General features: G+C 43.2%; 1 protein-coding gene and 1 long non-coding RNA gene across 2 annotated transcripts in view; both read left to right on the top strand.

The window, feature by feature from the left end:
* The window catches only part of si:dkey-122a22.2 (uncharacterized), a 55,471-nt gene that overhangs the window by 9,767 nt on the left and 20,157 nt on the right, over positions 1-25,547 (top strand). Inside the window, exons 5-7 of the mRNA XM_063198953.1 lie at positions 12,254-12,354; positions 14,847-14,963; positions 17,063-17,137. Coding sequence (XP_063055023.1) covers positions 12,254-12,354; positions 14,847-14,963; positions 17,063-17,137 — 293 coding nt within the window. The remainder of the gene's footprint in view (positions 1-12,253; positions 12,355-14,846; positions 14,964-17,062; positions 17,138-25,547) is intronic.
* On the top strand, positions 782-7,677 carry LOC134448408 (uncharacterized). Its single transcript, XR_010034761.1, has 8 exons — positions 782-915; positions 2,117-2,186; positions 2,443-2,535; positions 2,978-3,068; positions 3,240-3,315; positions 3,424-3,639; positions 3,877-4,021; positions 7,504-7,677. It is a non-coding gene; the product is annotated as an uncharacterized LOC134448408 (long non-coding RNA).

Genomic DNA, 25,547 nt, shown 5'->3' on the forward strand with positions numbered 1-25,547 from the left:
ACGGTGTCTTCTTACACTCAATGACAACTGTTGATGGAAACATCCTGATAGCACTGGAGTAATTTCCCAGCGGTAGCCAAAATGGTTCAAAAATGTGCATGTCCCTCTTGAAAAGTGAACGAAAGCTACATTAATTTATGGTTTCGAGGTCAGAGCAGAGATTACACCGGGTGTTAATGTTATACTTCACAGTCATTTTCCAGACTAAACTCAGTTGATCAGAGCGTAATGCTTGCTTTTGGTGTCGGGCAGAGTACCAGTACCATCCCACTAAACATTGGACGTCGTATAGACGTTGAAATTAGGTCTAAATTGCGTCCGTCGGTCCATGACCAGTTATGGACCTTAGAATGACGTACAAACTAGGTCCTTTATTTGGACGTCTAATAATGACCCTATTTGTACGCCATTATGAAGTTCAAAATTCGGACGTCAGTCTAGGTCACTTTTTTGGACGTCAAAAACAGGTGAGGGAAATCGACATGATTGCTGTTGCTTTTTTTTTTTTCTTTGTTTTTAAATAGGCCATAGTAGTTTTCCTAGTAGGCTATTTTTTCTGTTCACATCGGGTGGGGAAAGAGTGTGTGGCAATCCCAAACTAGAGATACTCTCCAACGTGCAATGCACGGTGGGACACACTGCCTAAACAGATGTGTCAAAAAAAATAACACATTGGGATGTGTAGACAGCTAGCATTGGCAGATTATGTGTCATTTCTGTGTAAGATTTCACAGAATGTGTGAAACCTGAAGTTAAAAGGTTCATTCTGGGTCGTGCTACAAGTGAGAAACTAACGGCCGTTTGGCTGTCCAATCGCGTGACTGTGGACATTTGAAAGCAGACTTCCGCCCGCCTTTTCTACCGTTGGAAATGCAAGATGCGGCGACTTGACTTCAGACACCGAGAGAGGCTGGCGTAAGTAATTCGCTTTATTGGTATAATTTCGTAACAATTACGTGTGTTGCCGTTAATGTATGGTTAAAATCAAACCCTGCTTCACAAGTTTTGCTGTACGAACATTGGAACAGCCTCCGTGATTCTGTGAATATTAAGCTAGCCTACAATCAGATTTAGCTAGTTATTGATACTCAGTTAGCTATTGACCTTTAACGCTTGCACTATAGATTATATTTATTTTCTTTTAATTCACATGTGGACTAACTTAATGGCTAAAACGTGTTGTGTTGGGAAAATTAAAGGTTTGAAATGTGATATTGGATGGTTTGCTAACATTGGTTGCTAATAGGGTAACTGATAATTAGCTGGTGTGGAAGAAATCAGGCGGCACTTTACTGATGTGAAGTTTGAAAGCTATTTTCTGAACATAAAAGAAAGAAAGTCTGACAGGATTTATGCAAGGATACTGAAACACCACGGATGGATTGACGTAGAGCTAGTACTGGTAGTGGGGCAAAAGTGGATGCTGCTAGTAACAGGTATCGGAGAGGGCAAGACAAGGGCTAGCTAGCATAGAGGCGATTTTAAACTTCAGCGCTTCAAACGTAAGCGGTTCTGCGTCAAATCATGTAAATCAGACCATCCGCCATCCTCGTACATGATAAAGAATAGCACCAGTAAAAGCAAGCAGTATCCCACTGTTTTGTGTTGGCTCGATGAAAGGTGATACAAACGAATTTCCGAATCACATTATGTCGGCTTGGTTGTAGTTGTTGTGGCCAGTCAATAGACAAGCTTTGAACCGTAGTTCCATGTAAGTGTCGTGGTTTTCACCGTTTCGGTATGTAGTTGAATATGGTAGATCTGGGCAACTGGTCAACGCTGTCGTGTTTTGTCTCGGTAGACCTCGTATGACGGTGTGTTGGGAAAATACCGGCAGTTGTTTCAGATGGGGGGTGCGACGTGCCAGATGTACGCGGTTCGAGGGATAAAACTGCCACGCACGAGATATTGTAGGCAATGGTAATTGGTGACGATACCATGACGTTTGAAAAGAAGATTCAAAGTTTGAGTTTTAGGTGGCAGAGTAGAACAGCTGCGTGTGAAGTGTGGCGACTACCAAAGTATCAACACCAGTTATGGCTACGGGATTTTTAAAGTACCTTCAATGCACTGGGAACTAACGTGCTCTTTCCCCCCTCTCTCTTCTCTCTATCAGGGCCCAGGTCTTGTGGCCACATCTGTCCAAGCTCCTACTCTGATTGAACAGTAAGATGATCAGACTGATGGTAAGTGTGTGTGTGTGTGTGTGTGTGTTTCCATGTGTATCATATTGTCTATGTGATCATGTGTCTAATTGCCATCCACTTACAGGCCGCCTCCTTTCATTTGTTTTTTTTTTAGATTTTTTTTCAGATTTTTTTTCTTATTGTTGTATTGTATGCAATTGTGATAAATATGTTACTGTGATATTGTTATAACACAGAGACTTTGGTAAATGTGAAATTTAAGTACTGCTGTACAATTTTCTCCTCTCATTTTCAGATGAAAAGTGCTACACAGTTCTCACACATCTTCTGACTCCGAAGCCGCTGCAGTGTAAAATCTGAGATGTCTTTTCTGGTTGATTTTGTGCAGGTATTTTTCAAAGGATAGTTACTTTTAAAACGTCTTAATCTCTAAAAACACTTTCATGCAGAGCCTCTGTTAGGACCTCATTGCGATACAGAGTTATGACCTTGTCACCAAAATGTCAATGACCATATTTTAACCTGCTATTTAAGGCTGTCGTAGCCATATTCTTATAACAATGCAGTTAAGTTCAAGAGAACTATAGTTTGGTGATATGGATCCCAAACGGAAGGGAACACCAGCGGTTTGTAGTTGTAGAGAACTAATTAGCGCCAAGTGTTGTTAACCTGTTGTTTCTTGTTTACCTTTCACAGTAGCCCATAGCACTTTTGTCATAGAGAGCAACTTGGTCAGTAAATATGTGCCTGCTGTATAAAGTAGCAGTATTTGGATGAGTTACAGCTAACATGGACGGCAAACTTGAGACTGTATATTGTGTGTTTGACAGATTTCTGACAGCGACAGCGATGGTGAGGGAAGCAGTGTACCGAACTCTCAGATGACTCGGACCAGGTGACCAAACCCATGCAAAGCACAATGTGAGTGTACACACACACACACACACACACACACACACACACACACACACAGACCATGAGTCAACATAGTAGCCCCTACAATATTTTTTCCAATTTATTGCTGTATGCTTACCATATCCATCAAGTTGATGTGTGTTAATGCACCCTTGTGTGTGTATGTGTTTGTGTTAGGACTGTGCTGAGGCGTTCCGCCCCCCTCCCCCTCCACACCACTCAAGGCACGGCGGCGGCCCAACCGCAAACTAACGTGAGTACACAACACACACACTTGTGTGCATGCCACGCACTGACACTTTCTCTACAGTGACTTGTCAACTTTCCTTACATTGTGTGTGTATGTGTGTGCGTGTGACAGGGAGATTAACATGAGGCTGGATGCGCTTGGCTCCCTGCTGCGTCCATCACCAGAGGGGCCGGGATTGCTGCGGCAGCTAGCCAATTAAAGGAGGAGGATGAAGGAGAGGAGTCTGACGATGCAGACATCGCCATCGTATGCAGTCCACGCCCTCGCAGGAAAATCAGCCAATGAAAACGCTTGCAGCAGCATCAGCAGAACACACCGGCACGACTGGTAAACTTAAAGATACGCAACAGACCAGACATACACCAAATACAACTAGCACAGGTACACACACACACACACACACACACAGCAGTACATCTGTTTTGTATAGCGCTTTGTCTAGTCAAAGACTTTTTACAGGAAGTATTATAATTCTGTTTTATAGTTGGGGGAAGCCATGGAAAGTAGATCACCCTATACAGCTGATGTGTGTGTCAGTAATATTTATGTGTATGTGTGTTGCAGACAGAGCTTCTGAAGCATGCAGTGGAAGAGCTGTCAGTCAAGCTAAAGGTCCCGCCCTCTAACCTGCTGCTGCTGCACGGACAGGCGGAACTTAACACCTCACACACTATTGGCCAGCTAGGACTCTGCATCGCTGACATCTTTGGTAGGAATGTGTGTGTGTGTGTGTGTGTGTGTGTTTGCGTTTGGGTGTGTTTGCGTGTGGATCTGTGTTGGTGCAAGTCAGTCTTGGCTCCTTCCTGATATTATACTGTATAAGTTCATACGTATACCGCATTGCAAAATGAATTTCATATACAGTATATCACGAAAGTGAATACACCCCTCACAGTTTTTGCAGATTTTTGAGTATACATTTTCATAGGAAAGCATTACAGAAATTTCACTTTGACACAATGATTACTGACCTTTTAACAACTTATTTAACCGCTTAAATTTCTTGTTAAAAAAGCAAAATACACCAAAAGTGAGTGCACCCCAGATTAAAATCCGGTAGAGAAGGGGCTGTGTTGGCTCGAATCGTCTTGAAATGAAAAGGGATGAAAAGGGAGGTCATCAGTGTGCGTTTCAACCTTTCTTTGCATTAAACTACATTTTGAGTCTGCATCTGGCTTAAATAGATCGGTGTGAGATTTGAATGCAATCCTATGGAGAATATCATGATCTGCTTCAGTAGTCACAGGGCATATTGACATGCATGTTTCTTTTAGGTGTATTTCAGATTGCCAATGTTGACAGCATTCATGCATCCCCAAACCATGTCAGTCCCACTACCATGCGTGGCTGCTGAGAGGATACACTTTTTTTTTGTAAAACTCACTTGTTTACCACCACACATGCTTGACACTAGCTAAAGCAAATTTGTTTATCTTGGTCTCAAGAGAGATGAACAGACCAAGGATATGGATCACTGGAACCATGTTGTGTGATCTGAAGAGACCCAGATAAACAAATATACTTTAGATGGTGTCAAGCATGTGTGGTGGTAAATAAGTAAGTTTTACAAAAAAAAGTGTATCCTATCAAAAGCCAAGCATGGTAGTGGGACTGACATGGTTTGGGGATGCATGGATGCTGTCAACATTGGGAATCTGAAATGCACCTGAAAGAAACATGCATATCAACATGCACTGTGACTACTGAAGCAGATCATGATATTCTCCATAGGGTTGCATTCAAATCTCACACCAATCTATTTAAGCCAGATGCAGACTCAAAATGTAAAAGTTCAATGCAAAGAAAGGTTGAAACGCATACTGATGACCTCCCCTTTCATCCCTTTTCATTTTGTTTCATTTCGAGCCAACACAGCCCCTTTTCTACCGGATTTTAATCTGGGGTGTACTCACTTTTGTGAGTACATGTTCAAACATTAAGGGCTGTATTTAGTTTTTTTCTGAGTGAACAAGAAATTTAAGCGGTTAAATATGTTGTTAAAAGGTCACTAATCATTGTGTCAAAGTGAAATTTCTCTAATGATTTCCTATGAAAATATATACTCACAAATCTGCAAAAACTGTGAGGGGTGTACTCACTTGCATACCTGCAAACTTGTCACCTTTCGGCGAAATTCGCCGTTTTGATTTCAAAATAGGTGACTTGTGTGAATCGTGCAGATCCGAAGAGTTTTTTTTTTGGGGGGGGGGTAGCCAGTAGCGCCCGACTGAAGTTCTGAAGGGTAAACAGCTGCCTGTCTGATATACGTAAAGACGGCGAGATTTCCTACATTACCCATAAACACTAGTCATGATGTAACCCACACCCATTGGCTGCCGTTTAATCACAAGGACGCAGCTTCACATTCACTGGCTGCATGTTTGAAGGCTTGAAGCCCGCGCGGAACCGGTGTTGATAAATAAAATGTCAATAAGAGGACGAGCGCGGATTACTTCGGTTTTGTATGTTTTCAACGGGTGATAAAGAATGTGGCAGTGGTTAATGCAAGGTTAGGTGTCGGTGAATGCAAGTAATAACTGTAGTGACGCTGAAATGAAGTGGTGGTGGTGGAGCGAAAACGGCTTGGGCTGGACAGAGCAGGACAGCGCTGGGAGAATAATGTCAGCGTAGCTGTCAGATTCCTCGTCTGACATTTGCCAAGTCCTCGCAAATGCATACGATGGAGTTGCCGTTTCCTAATAACGCCCACGCGAACGCAAATACCCTGCATGGATTTGACATGGATGTGCGAGTAAGTGAAAAACAATAACAAAACAAAAAAACTACCGTTATGAAAGTAAGTTCTCCGTGATGTTATTATTTGTTTATTTTCGACATAGTGTAGGCTAGTAGCCTACTTGTCATTCCTAGCGCATGGTAGTATATTTAATCCTGGAGGAGTTAAAAGTCCTAAAGCAACAGCATAACGCGCATAATAAGATAAGACATCATACACGTTATTGCACACGTGTGTCTGTGTCTGTGAGTGTGTTCTCTCCTGTCCTCCTCTCCCTTCATCTCTTCTCCTCTCCTCCCTCTCTTCTGTGCATTGTCCATGGTATTTGACTTATGCTGTGTGTGAAGTTTGAATGATGCTGTGTGGAGGATGTGAAGTTTTGTAGTGTGTTTTTGTATAGCCTATGTTAGAGGGGTAGCTTGTGTGACGCGTGTTGAAGGCATGCTGTGTGAGGTGTAGGCCTATTAGGCCCTACTGTATAATGTGAGGTTTGAGTGATGGCGTGTGAGGTTTTGTAGTGTTTGGCTGTCTGTCTGTGTTTGGCTGTATGCTAAATGTCTGTGTATGTATGTGGCACGTGTGATGTGATTCACTGTTTTCAGAGGAATTGGAATAAAATAGAATGGAATACAATGGAATAGAATAAAAACTACATTGCAAATAATGAAAAGGGGGGGGGGGGGGGGGTAATGAAATGGAATAAATAGAACTGGGGTGGAAATGTTCTTAAAATGGATGATGTGAAATGTTGAGAGGTAGACACTAGACAGGAGGTTGTGTGCTCATGTCAGTGGAGCTGGAAATAGGGATAGAGCACAGACACAGGCTAATTTGGCAGCACTGAGGGGAAAGGAGGGTGGTGGAGGAGGAGAGCATGGGCAGAAAGGGGCACATTTAAAAATTGCTAAGAAAATAAAATATTAATAATGATTAAATTTAGTAAATAAAATATTGTTTTTTTGTTTTGTTTTTTGATTGGGGGGGTGGGGGGTTGCGTTGGGGCTCGCGATAGTTTGTCACCTTTTTCAACCCTCCTGAGTTTGCAGGTATGCACTTGCATGATATACTGTAAATTGAAAAAGTATGTTCTCAAAATATTTGAATGGCAAGAATTGACACATAGGTGATAGGAGCTCTGGACGGCCATTTTCAATAATAAAATGCAAAAAAAAAGGTAGATACACCGTTTTGCAATAAACTCTTCATACGTATACTGTATATAAATAATGAAATGAAAAATGAATGAAATTAAATTCACTCAGTTTAATGAAGAGCTAAGAAGATGTCATGATATCAATGCATGTGTAGTTGATTCGGCTATACTTAGTTTGACTGGTATGCTTCATACCTTTCAATCAGTTAAGTAAAACTTGCTATTAAGTATTATTGATGATCTCTCTCTCTCTCTCTCCCCTTCTTCTTCTTCTTCTTCTCCTTCTTCTTCTTCTTCTCAGTCTGGAACCAACTTCACATCCCTCTTCACTGCACTACTGACACTGAGATGGAATCCACAACCCAACCACTAGTGATCTGCATTGGGAACCTCTGTCATAACCGCCAGGAATGACCGTGTGACCATTCCCGTTGCAGACGGCCTGACTTGCACAATTGACAAGCTGTTCAAGCTTTACTGGGTCTGCAACTTGTAAAGGGCCGTACACACACGTCGCTGCTAGTTACTCGCTCAGCGGATGAAGTCAATAGAATGTCTACGTGTTCCAGCGAGTCTCGCTGGCGAGTAGGCGAGGAGAGTACAAGCGATGCGATGTGGGCGGGTTCCGAGATAAACTTATTTTATCTTCGAGCGACGCGAGTTAAGCGAGTAACCAATTGGAATGCAGGATACAGATTATTGACAGGTGACGTTGCCCCTGTGGTGTTCTGACCACCCAACTTCTGCACGCAATCACACTTTGAAGTGTTGAGGAAAATACATCCAATACAGTGTACACCATCAAAGGCTCATATGCATGGTTGTGCACAGCACACGATCAACGTTAAACAGCGTAGGTCTACATTTTGTTTCGTACGGACGTTATTGGCGCGGACAGCGGGAACCATGACAACCAGTAAACAAAATCACCCAGAGCGAGTGGCAAGTAGGCGAGTGAGCAAGTAGGGAGTAAATAGCAGCGACGTGTGTGTACGGCCCTTTATATCCAGCACAGCTCAGCTCTGTTTTCACCTTCTTTGAATATGTTTATGACGCTCCCATCTCAACCAACAAACGAACAAAGGCACTACAACTTCTCTCAAAGCTTCCCAGCAGCCCAGTGATCACTCAACATGTGTTTATGCCCAAAATGTAAATAGTTACTACAGACATCAAGAAAGTAGTTTGGCATCTTTGTCAAGTACACGCTTTGTCAGATGCACAGGATATGCTGATAATTTGCAGCCAAGATGGCTGTTCAAGTGTACAAGGACTTACTATGTAGACACCACCTACGTAGACAACACCAGTCCACAACAACAAATGGGAGTATCTTTCAATGACTCTTTTGAATCCACTGACATTCAGACAGCCTATGCAGCTTCAAGTAACACCTGAAGAGCATTTTGTGTCCCTTCTCAAGGACCGATTCTCCATAATTTACCACTTAATGACAATTTATCTGTGTTCATGCTTGTTAGGATTATTACAGGGAATTATTTTGATTATCATTTTGGCAACACTTTATTTTATCATTACATCTATTAGCTCTAATACATACAGTGTTAATGCCTGTATGCTGTATAAGTAAGTTAACTTGTAAGGCATGCACTAAGCAAAATCAAACATACGTTAGGCATGTATTCGCAAATGCCTTGTTCATGCACAATTTGGGATTTATTACCTAATATAACCTCAGTAAGGACCTAACAAATGTTTGATTTCGCTTAGTACATGCCTTACAAGTTACTTATACAGGCATTAACCCATTGATACTGGATGTTGCGTTGTGCAACATTGGCCCTGGCACCTGGAGTTTTGTATGGCATCAGCACCCTTTTCTGCAAGTGCTTTAGGCATCAATGGGTTAACATTGTATGTATTAGTGCTAAGCGATGTAATGTTAAAATAAAGTGTTACCATCATATTTTTAAAAAATATATATGTTGTAAAACTGGACGATTGTGAAATTATATGATGTGGCAGATGTAAGACCCATTGATGTAATGCAGAGTTTTCATTCAGATGAACTGTCTCTTAACCCAAGGTACAATGTCTTTTCTTCCAATATGTTGGAACCTATTTCATAAGAATGTTATTTTCAAGAATATTTAACACTACTTCGAATTTCAAATCTTTCAGGTTTTGTAATACACCGGTAATGTTGTTAAGAGATGATAGTGTACGAGTCATAATCATCAATACTTCATGAAATTCGCAGTGGTGTTAATTATTCTTGAAAAAGATCACATTTGTTATCTCCCCCTCTTCTGAAAAGCCTAACAAAAATAATATGACAGTAAAGTTAATGTAATACAATTTTTTTTAATTGAATGTAAACACAACTCTACAAAAAAAAACGTTGCAGAGGTATGTAGTCAAGACTTTTGAAGATTGAACCTTGTAAACAAAAGTGTTTTCTAAATAAAAGTAAACCCCCCTGTCACTTTCCATGTGATAATTGTCTGTATATTTTGAAAACTAGAAGTTTCAAGGTTTTTAATGCTGTCACTTTTATGTTTGAATGACAACTCACAGAGTTAATTTGAAGTCAAAAAGACGTCCACAAAAATGACGTCAATAAAACCACCCAAAAAATGACGTCAAAAACATGTCCTCTAAGACCTTATTTGGACTAGAGATGACTCTAATATGGACGTAGTACAGACGTCAAAACTGGACGTCCATTAGACGTCCGAAAAAGACGTCGTCTGGAGTAACAGTCTGCACCTTCAGATGACCTAAATTATACGTCCAAAAATGACCTAAAAAAGACGTCCTTTAAACGTCCTTTTGTTTACTGGGATGGTTCAGGAAATTGTTCGTGCTAGCTGCACATAGCCAAGATAGCCTTTATAATGGGTGACACCCGCGTAGCATAGCAAAATTAAGTAATCTGGTCATGTGTTTAAATTTACACCGGGCGGGAACGTTATACTTCACAGTCAGACTAAACTCATTGGTCCAGGAAATTGTTCGTGCTAGCTGCACATAGCCAAGATAGCTATTGCAACGCTAATGGGTGGCACCCATAGCATAGCAAAATGAAGTAATCTGGTCATTAACACTATTTATAATCCATTCACTTACTTGTTCGGGCTTGCGGATCCCGCAGTGAGACCTGGTACGGATCCATGTCATGCTGTGCGAACCTGGCCCTGTACTGTCGCAAATTGTGGAAACACTCGTCCTGAAAATGCTTCCCACAAACAACGCCTTTGGTAGGCTAGTTTCGTTGGCAAATTATTTGGGTAAATAAAACCAAGCCACTGTGTCTTCAGGGGCTCTCCCATATGCAGTGAAAACAGGCTTTTCCCCATATTATCACATCCTCCATGTTTCAGTTGCTTAGGCGCCGCCATTTTTCTTGTCTGTTGAACTTGATGTGATGGGCGGGCAATCCATAGTGGGTGGAAACAGTGTCTAGCTCTATTGGTGGATCCCAGAAACAGGGCGTTGATCATTTTTCCCTCTGCTACGTAGAGAAGGGAAGGCCCAATCAGCGCGCCACCTGGACGCGCCTTTTTTCAAATCTTGACCGAATGCAGGACAGCTCAGTAAACACCTTATGAAAATGTTAACCCCTGGGGTGACTTAAGGAGGCCTCAGGAACTCATTTTAAGGTCTAAAAACCTTATTAAGTGAAGATTTCATGCCATGGGACCTTTAAGATTTTCTTTTACTTCAGACATATAAAGGTTTGGTAACACTTAATAAAACCGACTCCTTGTTAAGCATTAGTTAGGCATTTGTTAAGCATTAGATCAAACCTTAGATAACCCTTTGTAAAACATTTGCTAACCATTATCTCTTAATTATTTCAAATCATTAACATACACTGTTAATGGTTTTTGATACTGATACATTTGTGTGAGAGTATCAAAAACCATTAACAGTGTATGTTAATGATTAAGTGATGGGAAGTAATAAAGTGATAAGGGTTAACAAATGTTTTGCAAAGGGTTATGTAAGGTTTGAATATTGCTTAACAAATTTATAACTACTGCTTAACAAGGAGTTGGTATTATATGGTGTTACCAAAAGTTTTATCTTTTACCTGACATGTTTTGACGGTATGGCTTCCGTCTTCATCAGAGGGTCACAGGGATGTTGATGTGTGACGTACTTTAAATTAGCTGATGTTGTTGTGGAGGTGTGACCTCCCTGTCAATAATGACACACCTCCTGCTGTTAGAGTTGTCCTCTTAGTTTCAGTGAAAATATTGTTTTGTCCACCATATTTCAAACAAACGAAATACTGTATAAACTGTCAGAGGTTAATTTGCCATTTTGCGAAGTTGTACACTTGCTTTGACTTGTCATTAGCTGAAGACTTTAACTTCGAAGATGGACTTGTGGGATTTGGGAGGTCATTGCGCAGGAAAGTCGAAAATAAATATAGTTAAAAAATGAGGTGAAAATTATTTCCTTGGTTTTCCTGAAAGTGCTGATAAGACAATAAGTGTCTTCTTTTTTCTGGCTGAGTTGCCTGGTAGTCTCAATGGGGTGTGGCAGAGAACCTCATTTTGTTGGAAACTTGGGATGCTGTCCAATTTCCTAGGTGTGCATGATTAAGTGAATGTCAGCAGGAATACACATGCCTGGACAATGGCCACAACATTTTATGCTTCTCTGTGATTTTTCAAATTCCATTTTGGGAAGTATCTGGGTGGTTGACGTTTAAGGGCGTAACGCAAAAAAAAAAAAAAAGTTTTTCAAATTCCTGAAAAAAATGATGGATAAAAATTGGAAAAAAATAAAGCACTTAGTGGTCTGTGGAATTTCACCTTATTTTTGCCATTTGTGGGAAAATGTGTCCTGCATCAACACATTGCATAGGCATGTCACACATGCTACATGCTACACAGATCCATTGACTTTCACTAGCTTAGCGACATGCTCCCTCTTTTAACTTGTCTTAAAGCAAGACAACGGCTTACATGAAAAATAAGACACTTTACCACCTTTATAAACCCTAGCCAACTATTTTAACTGTATTAAGACCCATAATAGTGGCATACCCCTTTAAGAGTTGTGTTCTCTCCCCTCAGGTGTGTACGTATGACCGTGTGGGCCTGGGATTTAGCCGTAGGGTGTTCCAGAATGAGACTACCGACATTGAGAAGGTGTGGGGACTGTCCACCACTGGCAGGTAAGCTTCACCTCAGCTATTTTGCCACATGCCAACTGTCTGGCCTTATTCTCTATTTACTCTTAAATGTTCTATCATGTTGTTCCTCAATTGTGTCTATTTATCTGAAGAGGGTACTTAGACACGGGTTAGGAGGTCCTGGTCACAGGAAACTTACTTGTGCAAAGGAGTATTTTGCCGATACCTGATGTTTTAATGAAATGTTTGGACCATTCTGCCTTTTTCAAGTTTTTAAACTTGACAGACCTCAATGGTAATCCAATCTACCGGTTGCTATGAAATGTAGGGTTATCATCTCAATCTTGAAGAATGTGTGTGAAGGTTTTTTCCTTTCTCACTTCTATTCTTCATCACCTAACCTCCACTCTGCGTGCTCACCAAAGCTGTCTTGTTGCCTGGCTACACAAACTTTTTTTTGCTATGAGATTCTCTTCTTATTTGCACCTTGGTTATTTCCTTGTGAGTTGTTTTGACTAGTGTAATATAATTTAACATTGCTTGCACAGTCAGTCTTTGTTGATAGAGTGCCTCCATGTTTTGTTTGGGTTTGTCAAAAGTGTATATGTAGTATAGCAATGCATGTGGATGGTACAGGCTTACGAAACCACGTCCCTTTGAGACGTAATCGCCGTCGGGGAAATTGCTTGACGTTTCTTTGTGCGATGCGTCAGACGCGTGAGAATGAGCACCCTCTTACCCAGCAGGTGGGCACTTATCTCTGTCAGCCTTTTCATAAAAGACATGATGACACGAGAGACACTTGGACACTTCCCTCATTACAGCCTTAAAATAAGAGAAAAAAAAACCTTTTCCGGAAGCGTCCTCATTTTTCCGAATGGCGGTGCCGCTGATCCCAATGTTGTATGTTAATTTCCTTGTCTTTGTTTCGTTTGCCGGGGTAATCTCGTTGTTCATGCCTCTTAAAGTGGTGCATTTGCATCATTATGCGTGGCCCACTTTAGCATATCAAATGGGCTTATTTCAACTGGCTAATGAGCAGCATTGTGCTGCTCTGGGCTCGGAGGCGACGATCGCTGGCTCACGATCCTCTTATCAGCTATTATTACCCCTTTTTAATAACGAGCCCCGCAGTAACTTCCCCCTGAGTGGCGTTGCGACAGTCTGCCACCTCTTCTCCCACTGTCAGGTGGGACGTCAACCTTGAAACGGCGCCACGTTGTTGACGCCCTGTGATGGTGTCAACACCACCTATATACCCCCTTGAGTACCTCCAGCCGGGGGGAACCGGAGGTCGGTCAGCTGTCTGTTGGTTGACCCTGTTGATGAAACACATTGTTTCACAGGTACGGTTGGACTCTCTCTGACTGTGTGTGTGTGTGTGTGTGTGTGTGTGTGTGTGTGTGTGTGTGTGTGTGTGTGTGTGTGTGTGTGTGTGTGTGTGTGTGTGTGTGTTTGTGTCTATGTGTGTCTGTGACATATTTAGTCACCAGCCACAGACTGTTAAATCTGTCCAGGGGGTGTTATTGAGTGCAGTGGGGGGAAAGTGTGGAGGGCAAGCCTGCAGTTTTGGTTCTGCAAACCCTCTGTCTCCCTCAGTCCCCTGTGGTCTGTCCTGCCCAGACAGGTGGGCAGGCGCCACTTTTTTCACTTTATTCGTTTTTCATTTACTTGCTTGTCTTTATTTACTTTTACACCAGATGCAGGACAATCAATTTCCCCCCAAGAATCCAATAAGCTCGGTGGGGTTGGCTGTTTGATGGCCCACTTCCTGCCTCCTCAGTGAAGACGCTTCATTTGTACCCCCCGTCTTACTTGTCAATGAGAGAGAGTAACTAACAGATGGACGTCTGCATGCAGACGGTCTCTACAGATCATGGCAGATCTTCTCTCTCTCTCTCTCTCTCTCTCTCTCTCTCTCTCTCTCTCTCTCTCTCTCTTGCTCTCTTTCTTTCATCCATTAATTTATTTCTGTCCTTTGCTCCTTATATTCCTCATTCCTTATTTCCATTATGTCCTACATGTGAGAGTTTTTTTTTAAACACACACTCTTTTATTCTATTCTCCAATATGTGGATGTGTGTATTCCATGAATCCAAATCAGTTGAAAATCATTGTGTTGTTTATAGAGAGTTGGGGGATATCGATTGTATACTAAACTTTGTGTCTGAGTTCTTTTGGTAATTCGTAAGATTGTCTCTGCCGTGTCTGTGAAGATACTCATTCCCCCAGATTCTTCAGGCACCAAGAGAATATTTACTTCGACATGAACTAATATTTACTGATCTCACCAAAGTTCAGTAAGTTCTTACAAACCGTGCAAAGATACTCACAAAGGATCGCAGGCAAAGATGTCTATAGGTGGTAACTTAATTCAAAATAGTGCACATGGATAAGATCCACCTATTCATGTGTGAAAATTGTCAAGTCATGCTAAAAAATATTACATGCTCTACCTGTAGATGAAAGTGTCTGCCATGTGTTCTGTAATATAATGCAATGCCCTGTGTGCATATACCCTGTGTGTGTTTCAGGATGGTTGACGACCTCCATCGGCTGGTGAAAGTGGCGGAGATTGCCACCCCCTTCATCCTGGTGGGCTCAGAGCTGGGCTCCCTCAACGGACGCTTCTACAGCCACATCCACCACACGTGAGTAGTAACACTGTAGATGCATGCTTGAGGTAGCCAGGCTATGCCCTCCTAATGACACAACACCTTTGGCGGCGTTTGCTTGAATCGAGATTTGAAAGTTGATTATAATCAGGCTATGCTTGAGGTACTCCTTCCTATGCACCTTGTAATCCACGGCTACAAGGGGGGCGCCACCAAGACTATTTTGGTAGCCGTTGCTATTGTGAAACCATTCAGAAAGGGCAATGGGCAGCCTAACCGGAACTAGCAGACTGGAAATTCTGTGAGCGTGACAAACATTGAAATGGACAGAGTTAGTGAGCAGGGGAAATAAGGTGGATAGGACGCTTGCTTGAGTTAACCTACATCTTCCAATTCCATGCTTGCTTGAATTTAGCCACACCTTCTTGTAGTGATAGTTATTTATTTAATTCCGCTACACTTTCTTGAAGTGATTGCTTGAATTCGGCTACAGATTCTCAAGACTGCTTGAATTTGGCTGCAGGTTCACCCAGTGAGTTTAAGATTCGGAGTATTAATGCCTCTTTTCCACTGCCGGTTTTCTGGTAGGCCTACAGCTTGACACAGCGTGACTCTTGACACTTTTTGCTTTTCGAGCACAACACAGCTCAATTGAAGTGCAAAAAGTGGCAGCCGAAAACCCAAAGCATCTTAAAGCAACCCAAAGCATCTCAAAGCAACCCAAAGCATCTCAAAGCACCCCCCCCTTCCCACCCAAGTAGTCAGCTCTGACTGTAGTAGATCCTTGTCAGGTCTGTTTGCCTGCCTGCCTGAGCCCCGAGTGTTTGTGCTTCGTGACATTAGTTTAAAGGCCCATGCGGAGCTTCTCGTCTCTTCACCTCACCACCATAAAGCAACCACATTTGACAGGGAGCTCTTTATAAAGCCGCTCCCTCACCACTCGCATATATATTTACCCACAAGCCCCCTGCTTCCACTGTCCCAGGCAGATCAAGACACGTGGCCCAGACTGTGAAGTTTATAGTACATCTCGGCGATCTGGCCAGGGATTAGAAGAGTTGCTTTAGCAGTGTCTCGTCTCCTATCCTCTCCTATCCTCTCCTATCTTCTCTTCTCTCCTCTCCTCTCCTCTCCTCTCCTCTCCTCTCCTCTCCTCTCCTCTCTTCTCTTCTCTTCTCTTCTCTTCTCTTCTCTTCTCTTTCCTCTCTTCTCTTCTCTTCTCTTCTCTTCTCTTCTCTTCTCTTCTCTTCTCTTCTCTTCTCTTCTCTTCTCTTCTCCTCTCTTCTCCTCTCCTCTCCTCTCCTCTCCTCTCCTCTCCTCTTCTCTTCTCTTCTCTTCTCTTCTCTTCTCTTCTCTTCTCTTCTCTTCTCTTCTCTCCTCTCCTCCTCTCCTCTCCTCTCCTCTCTTCTCTTCTCTTCTCTTCTCTTCTCTTCTCTTCTCTTCTCTTCTCTTCTCTTCTCTCCTCTCCCCTCCCCTCCTCTCCTCTCATCGTCTCTCCTCCCCTCTCCTCTTCTCTCCTCTCCTCTCATCGTCTCTCCTCCCCTCTCCTTCTCTCCTCTCCTCTCATCTCAGCTTTTTTGTCTTTTCCTTTCCTTCTTTGCATTCCTTTCTCTATCCTTTCCTCTCCTTTCCTCTCCTCACTCTCCTGTCCCCATCTCTCTTGTCCTGATTTCCGGCTGCCAGTAACACTACGCCCCCTAGAGTTAATTCAGAGATGGATGGTGTTAGTGCCCACCATAGACTATTAATGGTGCGCCAGATGAAGACCCTGTTTCTCGGGGGAAGATGATGTCCGTGTGTGGTTGTGTTGGTGGTTAGACTGATGGACGGCATGGGCCATCCGCCCGTGGCTCACAGGCAACCGGCCCTCCACTCCCTCTCACTGTCTGGCCATTGCCATTTTAATACTGTCTTGTCACTAAAGAAACACACACACACACACACACACACACACACACACACAAACACGCACATGCACACATACGCGCACGCACACACACACACACACACACACACACACACACACACACACACACACACACACACACACACACACACACACACACACACACACACACACACACACACACACGTCCCCTCCTTTTACTCCCCTCTCACTCCTACTCTCTCCTCAGGCAAGTGTCTGATTTGGTGTTGATCGATCCCATCCCAGAGGATGTCTTCAAGGAGGAGCAGTGGCAGCAATACTGGTGAGTCACTCAATAGCGGCAAAGTGTACACACACACACACACACACACACACACACACACACACACACACACACACACACACACACACACACACACACACACACACACACACACACACAAACACACACATACACTCTCATACGCAGACACACACACACGCTTTTACAAGCTTTGACGCTTTCACTCAAACACACACACACACACACACACACACAAACACACACACACACGCTTTCACAAGCTTTGACTCTTTCACCCAAACACGCACACAGACACACATACACACATACATGCAGACACACACACACACACACACACACAGGCACATACACAGGCACACACGCACACACAGGCACATACATATGCACATACACATGCACATACACACACAGGCACACTGGAAACTGGGGTGCTGAAATGTCTCAACTTTTAGGCCATCTGTTCTGCGCAAACTAAAAAGGAGCGATGGGGCACACACACACACAATTAGTGGCATTGAACATATGCTTATAACATAATGCATAACAAATGATGAGAGATCAGATCATCTTAATAGTTTTGGCATTTGCAGAAGAGCGTGGATTTTACCCAGGTAAGAAATAGACAAATGATTCCAAAAGACATAAAAAAGAAAAGAAAAAGTAGAAAACATTTCTCTGTGACTCACTGAGAGGTCGCTCTGGAGCTTGCCATGAAAGGCTCAGCCCAATTATCCACTGATAAAAATGCCTCCTGGTACAAATGAAGCAGAAGAAGCAGAAGGCAGAGAGGGACGAACTGGCCAGGGAAAGTAAAAAAAACAACACTTGTCCTTTTCCGTTTGTTCCAAGAATAGGCAATTCCACTAAAATTACATTAACATTGCATTATAGTTTGCTGATGATTTTATCCAAAGCGACATACTTTTAAGTACAGGGTATTCTGACCTATAAAGAGCAGCAAGTACACATTTTGTCAAAAGAGTTTAGACTGAAAAAGCTTTACTTTACCTCTTTTATCTTGTGCTCCAAATGTGTCCTGTTTTAGACATTGCTATACTAAATATGCAGTAACTACAATATCCAGCCCATAACCAAAGCTTTGAAGGCATTTTTTACCAGTGTTAAAGGGGTATACCACTATTTTGCGGCTTAATACAGTTAAAATCGCTACATTGCTACATGCTACACGGATCCATTGACACTTTACCACCTATATAAACCCTGGCCGACGATTTTAACTGTATTAAGCCCCAAAATAGTGGCATACCCCTTTAATGTTACCGTAGTTACTGCACTTTGCCTTTGCAGGCAAGTATTGGTTATAGTCCCTGGAGCAGTGTCGGGTTAGGTGCCTTGCTCTAAAAGGGGCCCTCAGCCTGAGCCATGTAGTGAGATAGGGAGTGGAAGGGTGGGATTGGAACCCGCAACCCTCTGATCTAAAGCCCACTAGGCCACCGCTGCTTATCCACTAGGCCAGTGGTTCCCAACCTATGGGTCGGGACCCAACCTATGGGTCACAAAAGATCCACAGTGGGTCGCAAAGCCCTCTTGATTTTAAGGGGTTTCAATTTAATACTATATATAATTTTAATACTATGTATAACTAAAATATGTATAGAAGCAACAAAATGAAAGTGATACATCAAACAGTTATTCTATATTTGACTGAAGACAAATTGAGGAATAAAATGATAACTTATGAGTTTTGCACCATTGGGTCACCAAAGCATACAATGGTAAAAATATGGGTCCCTGAAGAAAAAGGTTGGGAACCACTGCACTAGGCCACGGGTGCCCACTGAATTGAGTAAGTTGGCAGGCACTGTGAAGAGAGGCGATGAGATTACTGAGTAAGGATGTAGTGATACATGGCCGTCTAGGGTGCAGTTGTGCAAGATCTGCAATGAATTGGATTTGTAATGTCGCTAATGGTGGAATGATGGCAGAGAAATCTAGTCAATTTTGAGTCTGATGGCCTCGTAGAGCTGAGATGAGGAGATGAAGAGCTGTGTGGAATGATGATGGTAAATTGCCGAACTGGGAGGTTCTGAGGTGAACTGAGGTGGGTAGGAATCGCAGATTTAATGTACACAGTTACAGTGTTTTTACACCTGTGCCCCTACAGCCAAAACACACTTGTGTGACACACACACACACACACACACACGCACGCACGCACGCACGCACGCACGCACGCACGCACGCACGCACGCACGCATGCACGCACACACACACACGCACGCACACACTTCTTTTTTTTTTTTTTTTTAACTTTAATTATGATAGTATAGTGAAGATGGTGACAGGAATTGAGTTGGGAGAGAGACGGGAAGGGCCGGCAAAGGACCCGGGCTGGCCGCATAGTAGACGAGTGCCCTACCGTTAGGCCACGGTAGGGCCCACACACACTTCTTAGATTGTTTTAAGGAGAAAGTAGGTAATGTAATATATTTTAATTTAGACAGCAACAAATAACCAACTTACTAAATCAGCGGATTGGAAGCGATTTGCGTGCTCACACATCAGTCCCTCTACCCAAAGATCTCTCTGTCTACACAGTGACACAAAAATGTCTGAAATGTGAACACACATTCATCCGGGCATGCACGAGCCACCATAAACAACATTTCCAGAAGGCAAGTGGCAGCAGAGCAGATCTCGGATCTCATCATATATTTGATTCCAGTGGTTATACAGTGCCGGATCAGCTTCGTACTGGAGTGAATATGTGGGCTCTGGCGGATTCAAATTGTTCCGGCTCTGGAGTTTTTTTATTTTACATTATTTTTTTAATTTATTTTTAAAATTTGAAATTAAACAACAAACACACCAAAACAAGGAAAAAAACACAATGAACAGAAAACAAAGTGCCCTCAAACATCAACAACAACCGACACCGACCTCCACTCCCTCTAAATAATTCAAAAATGGTCCCCAAACCTGATTAAATACCTCCTCCACTAATAGTAACCCGCTCATAGTCTTCAGGGGGTTTTATTGTGCATGGACAGTTGCGTGCCTCTGCAATGGAAACGATACAGACAATGTAATCTTAACCATAGTCATTAGTTCATCCATAAACTTAGCCATAGTCATTGCTTGCTCCGTTCCAAGTGCTGGCATTTGCTGGTTGACATATTGTATAAGTCACTGAGTGAGTTTAGCACCCTTGATCCATTTTTGCCTTTGTGTGTTCTGATTTTCTTTATTCTTCTCAAGCCCTTAGGCACATACTGTTACCCACTGTGTAATTCTCATTGTATGTGTGTGTGTGTGTGTGTGTGTGTGTGTGTGTGTGTGTGTGTGTGTGTGTGTGTGTGTGTGTGTGTGTGTGTGTGTGTGTGTGTGTGTGTGTGTGTGTGTGTCTGTGTCTGTGTCTGTGTGTGTGAAAGAGAGAATGCACTTGCACGCATGCATGTATGCTGTGGTACATAGAGATAGAGAGAATGTGTGGCATGCATGCCTGTGTGTGCGCTTATGCACCTGCAGAGACACTTCATGCGTGTGTGTTCGGAGAAACCATGTCAGTGCCATGCGAGGGCTGCTGGATTTCCACATCAAAGTGTCTCCCATTCAGCCTGGCCTCCTCCCAAACCGCTTCTCTTCCAGCCCACAAATAAACCACCAGCCATGTGCCCTCACATCCCATACAGTGTGTGTGTGTGTGTCTGTGTCTGTGTGAGAGAGATAATCTGTGTGTGTGTGTGTGTGTGTGTGTGTGTGTGTGTGTGTGTGTGTGTGTGTTTGTGAGAGTGATTGTATAGGTTTGGTTATGCTTCTCTGACAACTTGTCGAATGCCTTTTTTGCTTGCAATGTGTTGTTTACTGCTCAAATAGCAAGCACTGCCACCAGGACCAAGTGTGTAGCTGTAGCTTTCTAGATCAATTTGATTTGTGTTTTTTGCACAGTCGGTCGGTGTCTTAGTGTGGTGATGTGTAACACCCACCACAGGGCATATTACATAGGTGGGAAGGTCGAATAGTCTTACATTCTGTTACATTTTTTCACACTTTGCCCTATCAATGTAATAATAGCACTAATGCAGTGAAAGTGAATCTGCCATCAGTGAATCTATTAAGCAGATGATAAAACATCTACGTTCACTAAATCAGTACTGTTATTGCGTTGATGGGACAAAATTTAACAAAATATAAGACTTCTCGACCTTGCCACCAACGTGATCATTTCCTGCAAACGTAATTAGGCAACAGTTATTGCGTTGGCAAGAAATTATTAGATTGGCCAGGCTATTTCATCTGAATTTCACATTTTTTATTACGTTGGCCGGATTATTACGTTGGTGGGTGTAACGGTGGTGAAGTAGTACAACCAAAAAAGGTGGCGCTAACAAGAAGCGTCATTTTGTTTCTTTTCCGGTATCCACTTTATGTCGGGTGAACGCCCCTTTAGGAGACCTTCGGTTAGGAGACCTTCGGAGTCCTGAGGTTGAGAATCAATGAAGTCATCGTAGCGCTGTAGATGGCGGTAGCGCACGTCTTGTGCAAACACCTCAAAAAGAGAAGAAGAAGTGGGGGACAACGCCCCCTTAGGAGACCCAACTTGAGCACACGCTTTTGCATTGAGTGGGCGTGTTTTGCGTTATCTTGGTTTGATTCAGTATTTTTGGTACAACTTTTATCCTTCCTCATGGTTGCTAAACCCTTCCACCGTCTTTGCCCCATGCATTCAGAGCTTCCTCCCATCCCCTTCACTCCCCCTGCACAGATGACACCCTGCTGGGGTGGCTGGACTTGGCTTCGGTTACCCTCAGTTCAGCACCGTCTCTACTCACTCTGCGTATATATCACCATGTATCGCAGGGCTGGTAGTTTTAAGGCTCAGTGCCTGGTTTCAGAGTTTGTTTGCAAGTCTGAAATGTAGTCATTTGGCCTCTCTTCTTTTAAAAAGTGTTAACTTACAGGTTCAAACTCGGGATTTTCTTGTAGTATCAGGCCTTGGAATTGGCGGATCTCGGCATCTGACAGAGACAACACGGCTAGAGTGACGGACGGCAAACAATTACTTAACTGCACTCCTGTAACTGGGTTTATCTTAGCTTCCGTAATGACCGGAATAGTAGTTTTACTCCCCTGAATGTGTCCCTTTGGAGATGTTAACGGATGCAAAGATGTAATAATGCTAGAGATCATTGACAGCTTTCGCTCTTGAGTGGGAACAAGGGACACGTGCCTGCCACCCACTTCTCCTGAAGTGAGATTTAAAAAGAAACTTCTGCCCATGTTTGCATACAAAAAGCATTGATCACATAGCAGTATTGCAGGTGATTGACCAAACAGATGAAAATGGCGAAGCAATGACGGTAGATTGAGGACAGTTGGGGGGTTTGAGATGATAAGTTGCCTAATTATTTTATGATGTTAAAAATTGCGTACCCCTACTTTAAAAATCCCCACTACACCACTGGTTGTGGTGGTGCCTGCGTTGTGTGTGTATGTGTGTGTGTGTGTGTGCGTGCGTGTGTGCGTGTGCGATTGTGTGTGTGCGATTGTGTGTGTGTGTGTGTGTGTGTGTGTGTGTGTGTGTGTGTGTGTGTGTGTGTGTGTGTGTGTGTGTGTGTGTGTGTGTGTGTGTGCGTTTGTGTGTGTCCTATCTCCTCACATTAGATGGTCCATCCATTAGTTTTGTGTGTGTGTGTGTGTGTGTGTGTGTGTGTGTGTGTGTGTGTGTGTGTGTGTGTGTGTGTGTGTGTGTGTGTGTGTGTGTGTGTGTGTGTGTGTGTGTGTGTGAGTGTTTGTGTGTGTGTTTGTGTGTGTGTTATGCAGGGCATGTCTGCGTGTGTGCGTTCACGTATGTGTGTGTTATCTCTTCACATTAGATGGTCCATCCATTAGTTTGCCCAGCCTGTTGTTGCTGTTGCTGCCTTGGCCCTGAAATGCGGCTTCCATTGGAGGAGCTATCAGGCCTGGGAATCACAACTGGGCCCTTAGAGGCACTTTACTGTGGCATTATTATTAGGCATTGTGGTGCACACACACACGCATGCACGCACGCACACACACACGCGCACACACACGCACGCACGCACGCACGCACACACACACAAACATGACACAGGATGGGAACTTGGGAAATTCCGACCAATCCACCCATCCCTTTGGCGTGATGACGCAACCGATGACATATTTTTGACCACTTTCTTGCTTCTGAGAAATTTGTATTTGTAACTTTTCAATGCCTGAATTTTTTAATTCGTAACATTTTGATTCATATTTGGACACATAACAAACACACAACTTATTTTAAGTTAAGTACAAATAGACTCATTCTTAGGGTTTGCAGATATTTATTTTACTACAACTACAACCAAAGATGTACACATATCCCATATATGCACAGATTATTTTCCTGTGAATACAAAACTTTGTGTCCACTTTTTCACTCCATACACATTGAGTGTGCGTGTGCGCGTGTGCGTGTGTGCGTGTGCGTGTGAATGCATTGCGTGTGTGACCCCATGTTATGTGTTTGTGTGTGCTGTATGACAGAAGTGTTTCAGCCCGAGGCTAGTACTTCAGTGCAGAGAAATGGCAGCGCCTGGTGGAGATGCGGCCCACTTTAATGGGCTTGCGCTCCCGGCTCCCCGATCCAGCATTGATCCACAGCCACACACATGCACGCACACACACGCACGCACGCACGCACGCACGCACGCACGCACGCACACACACACACACACACACACACACACACACACACACACACACACACACACACACACACACACACACACACACACACACACACACACACACACACACACACACACACACACACACCGGCAGGAAGGTAGACAGCAGAGCAGAGCAGAATAGAACAGAGTGGACCATTCGTTCAGCCCTAAACTAGACACAATCTGTTCAGCTGTACTGCACTCTCTACACACTGGGGGAGAAGTGGCCACCACTCCACCAGTAAGAGGATTCTTAGCACCTCTGCATGTGTGTATGGGCCCTTTTTTTTTACCTTCATGTTTGTGCATCACATGCGTGCGTGCGTGCGTGCTTGCTTTCTTGCATGCGTGGGTGAGTGCTTACGTGCGTGCAAACTTACAGTGATTTCCATTGAAAACGTCTTTGTAAATACGTTGTAAAGGACAGGTGAACATGCAGTATATGGAAGAACAATGCGAAAGGGAAAAAGACACTACACTTGAGCCTGGACTCATATTCGTGTATGACACAGCCTTCTAGACACAGTGTGGCAGCTCACTGCACCACTGGATTCCCTCAGTGCTGCACCAGTCATCTCGTTTCTGCCAATGGCTAGCTTCTGGCCAGCACCTGTCAATCATACCCCATGTCGGCTATTATTGGCTGCCGGGAGGTGAAAAGGCGTCTATAGAGTTTATAGCGTTTATAGAGTTTGAAACATGAAGAGAGAAAAGCCGCAGCAACACAGATGCAATTCTTTTCTTACTTAATTGGGTGCACGGCGTAGGGTGTGTGTGTGTGTCTGTGTGGGCGGGGGGGGTGCATGTGTGGGGGTGTGTGTGTGCATGTGTGAGTGCGTATGTGCGTGTGTGTGCACGCTTGTGTGTGTGTGTGTGTGTGTGCACATGTGCATTACCCACAGAATGAGGTTGAGGAAGAACAGTGAGCGGCACTTTTCTGGTTACATTAGTTGTTCCAACATCAGCTGTCAGTGACAACAGGGAAGGTAACAGGTGGAGAATAATGTTGAACAGGCCAGTGGGGAAAAAAATGCCAGGAAAATAGAGCTGCAGCTGGCCTACCATGGGTGATATCATAATAGCTTACTGACATCTAGTGGCCAAAAAGTAAAATTGCACCTTCACCTGCAAGTATAATGCCTTCGCATTAGTCTAACATTACACCAATTAGCAATATTGATACCATTTCGAGCTGGCATGCCGCCTAAAATTGAATTGAACGTGCCATTGTCTTGACATGTCTCCAGTGTGTGATTGTTGAGTGTGTTCTTTGTTCTCAGCACTCAGTCCATTACATTTAATTGAAAAGAGCCCAGGAAGCATAGCTAATGCTAAAAGCAAAAGGTAATGGGGATCTAATAAAAACAAACAAAACATTTCATTATCTTACATGTCACTTTTAGGGGGAAATGTGTTAGTATGAGACAAGACACCTTAAGCGGTTATATCTGTTGATTGTGTGGGGTGTTGTGTAATAGAGTAATAGTTGGGTGTTGTGTAATAGTAGTAGTGTAATAATTGTGTGTGTTGGTATATGTGTCTGTTGGCACGAGTGTGACTGAGTGCGTGCGTGTGTATATTTGCATGTTACTGTAGTGTGCATCACAGTGAATCTAACAAGTCAGAGAATGTGCACATACAGTATCAGTCACATAGGGGCTGGACCCAACAGAAGATAACTAAAGGGAAGTGATAAAGATAAGAATAATGATAAATGTTTTATATGTATGTCTAGT

Source organism: Engraulis encrasicolus, chromosome 5 (genome assembly GCF_034702125.1).
Source record: "Engraulis encrasicolus isolate BLACKSEA-1 chromosome 5, IST_EnEncr_1.0, whole genome shotgun sequence".
NCBI classification, from domain to species: domain Eukaryota; kingdom Metazoa; phylum Chordata; class Actinopteri; order Clupeiformes; family Engraulidae; genus Engraulis; species Engraulis encrasicolus.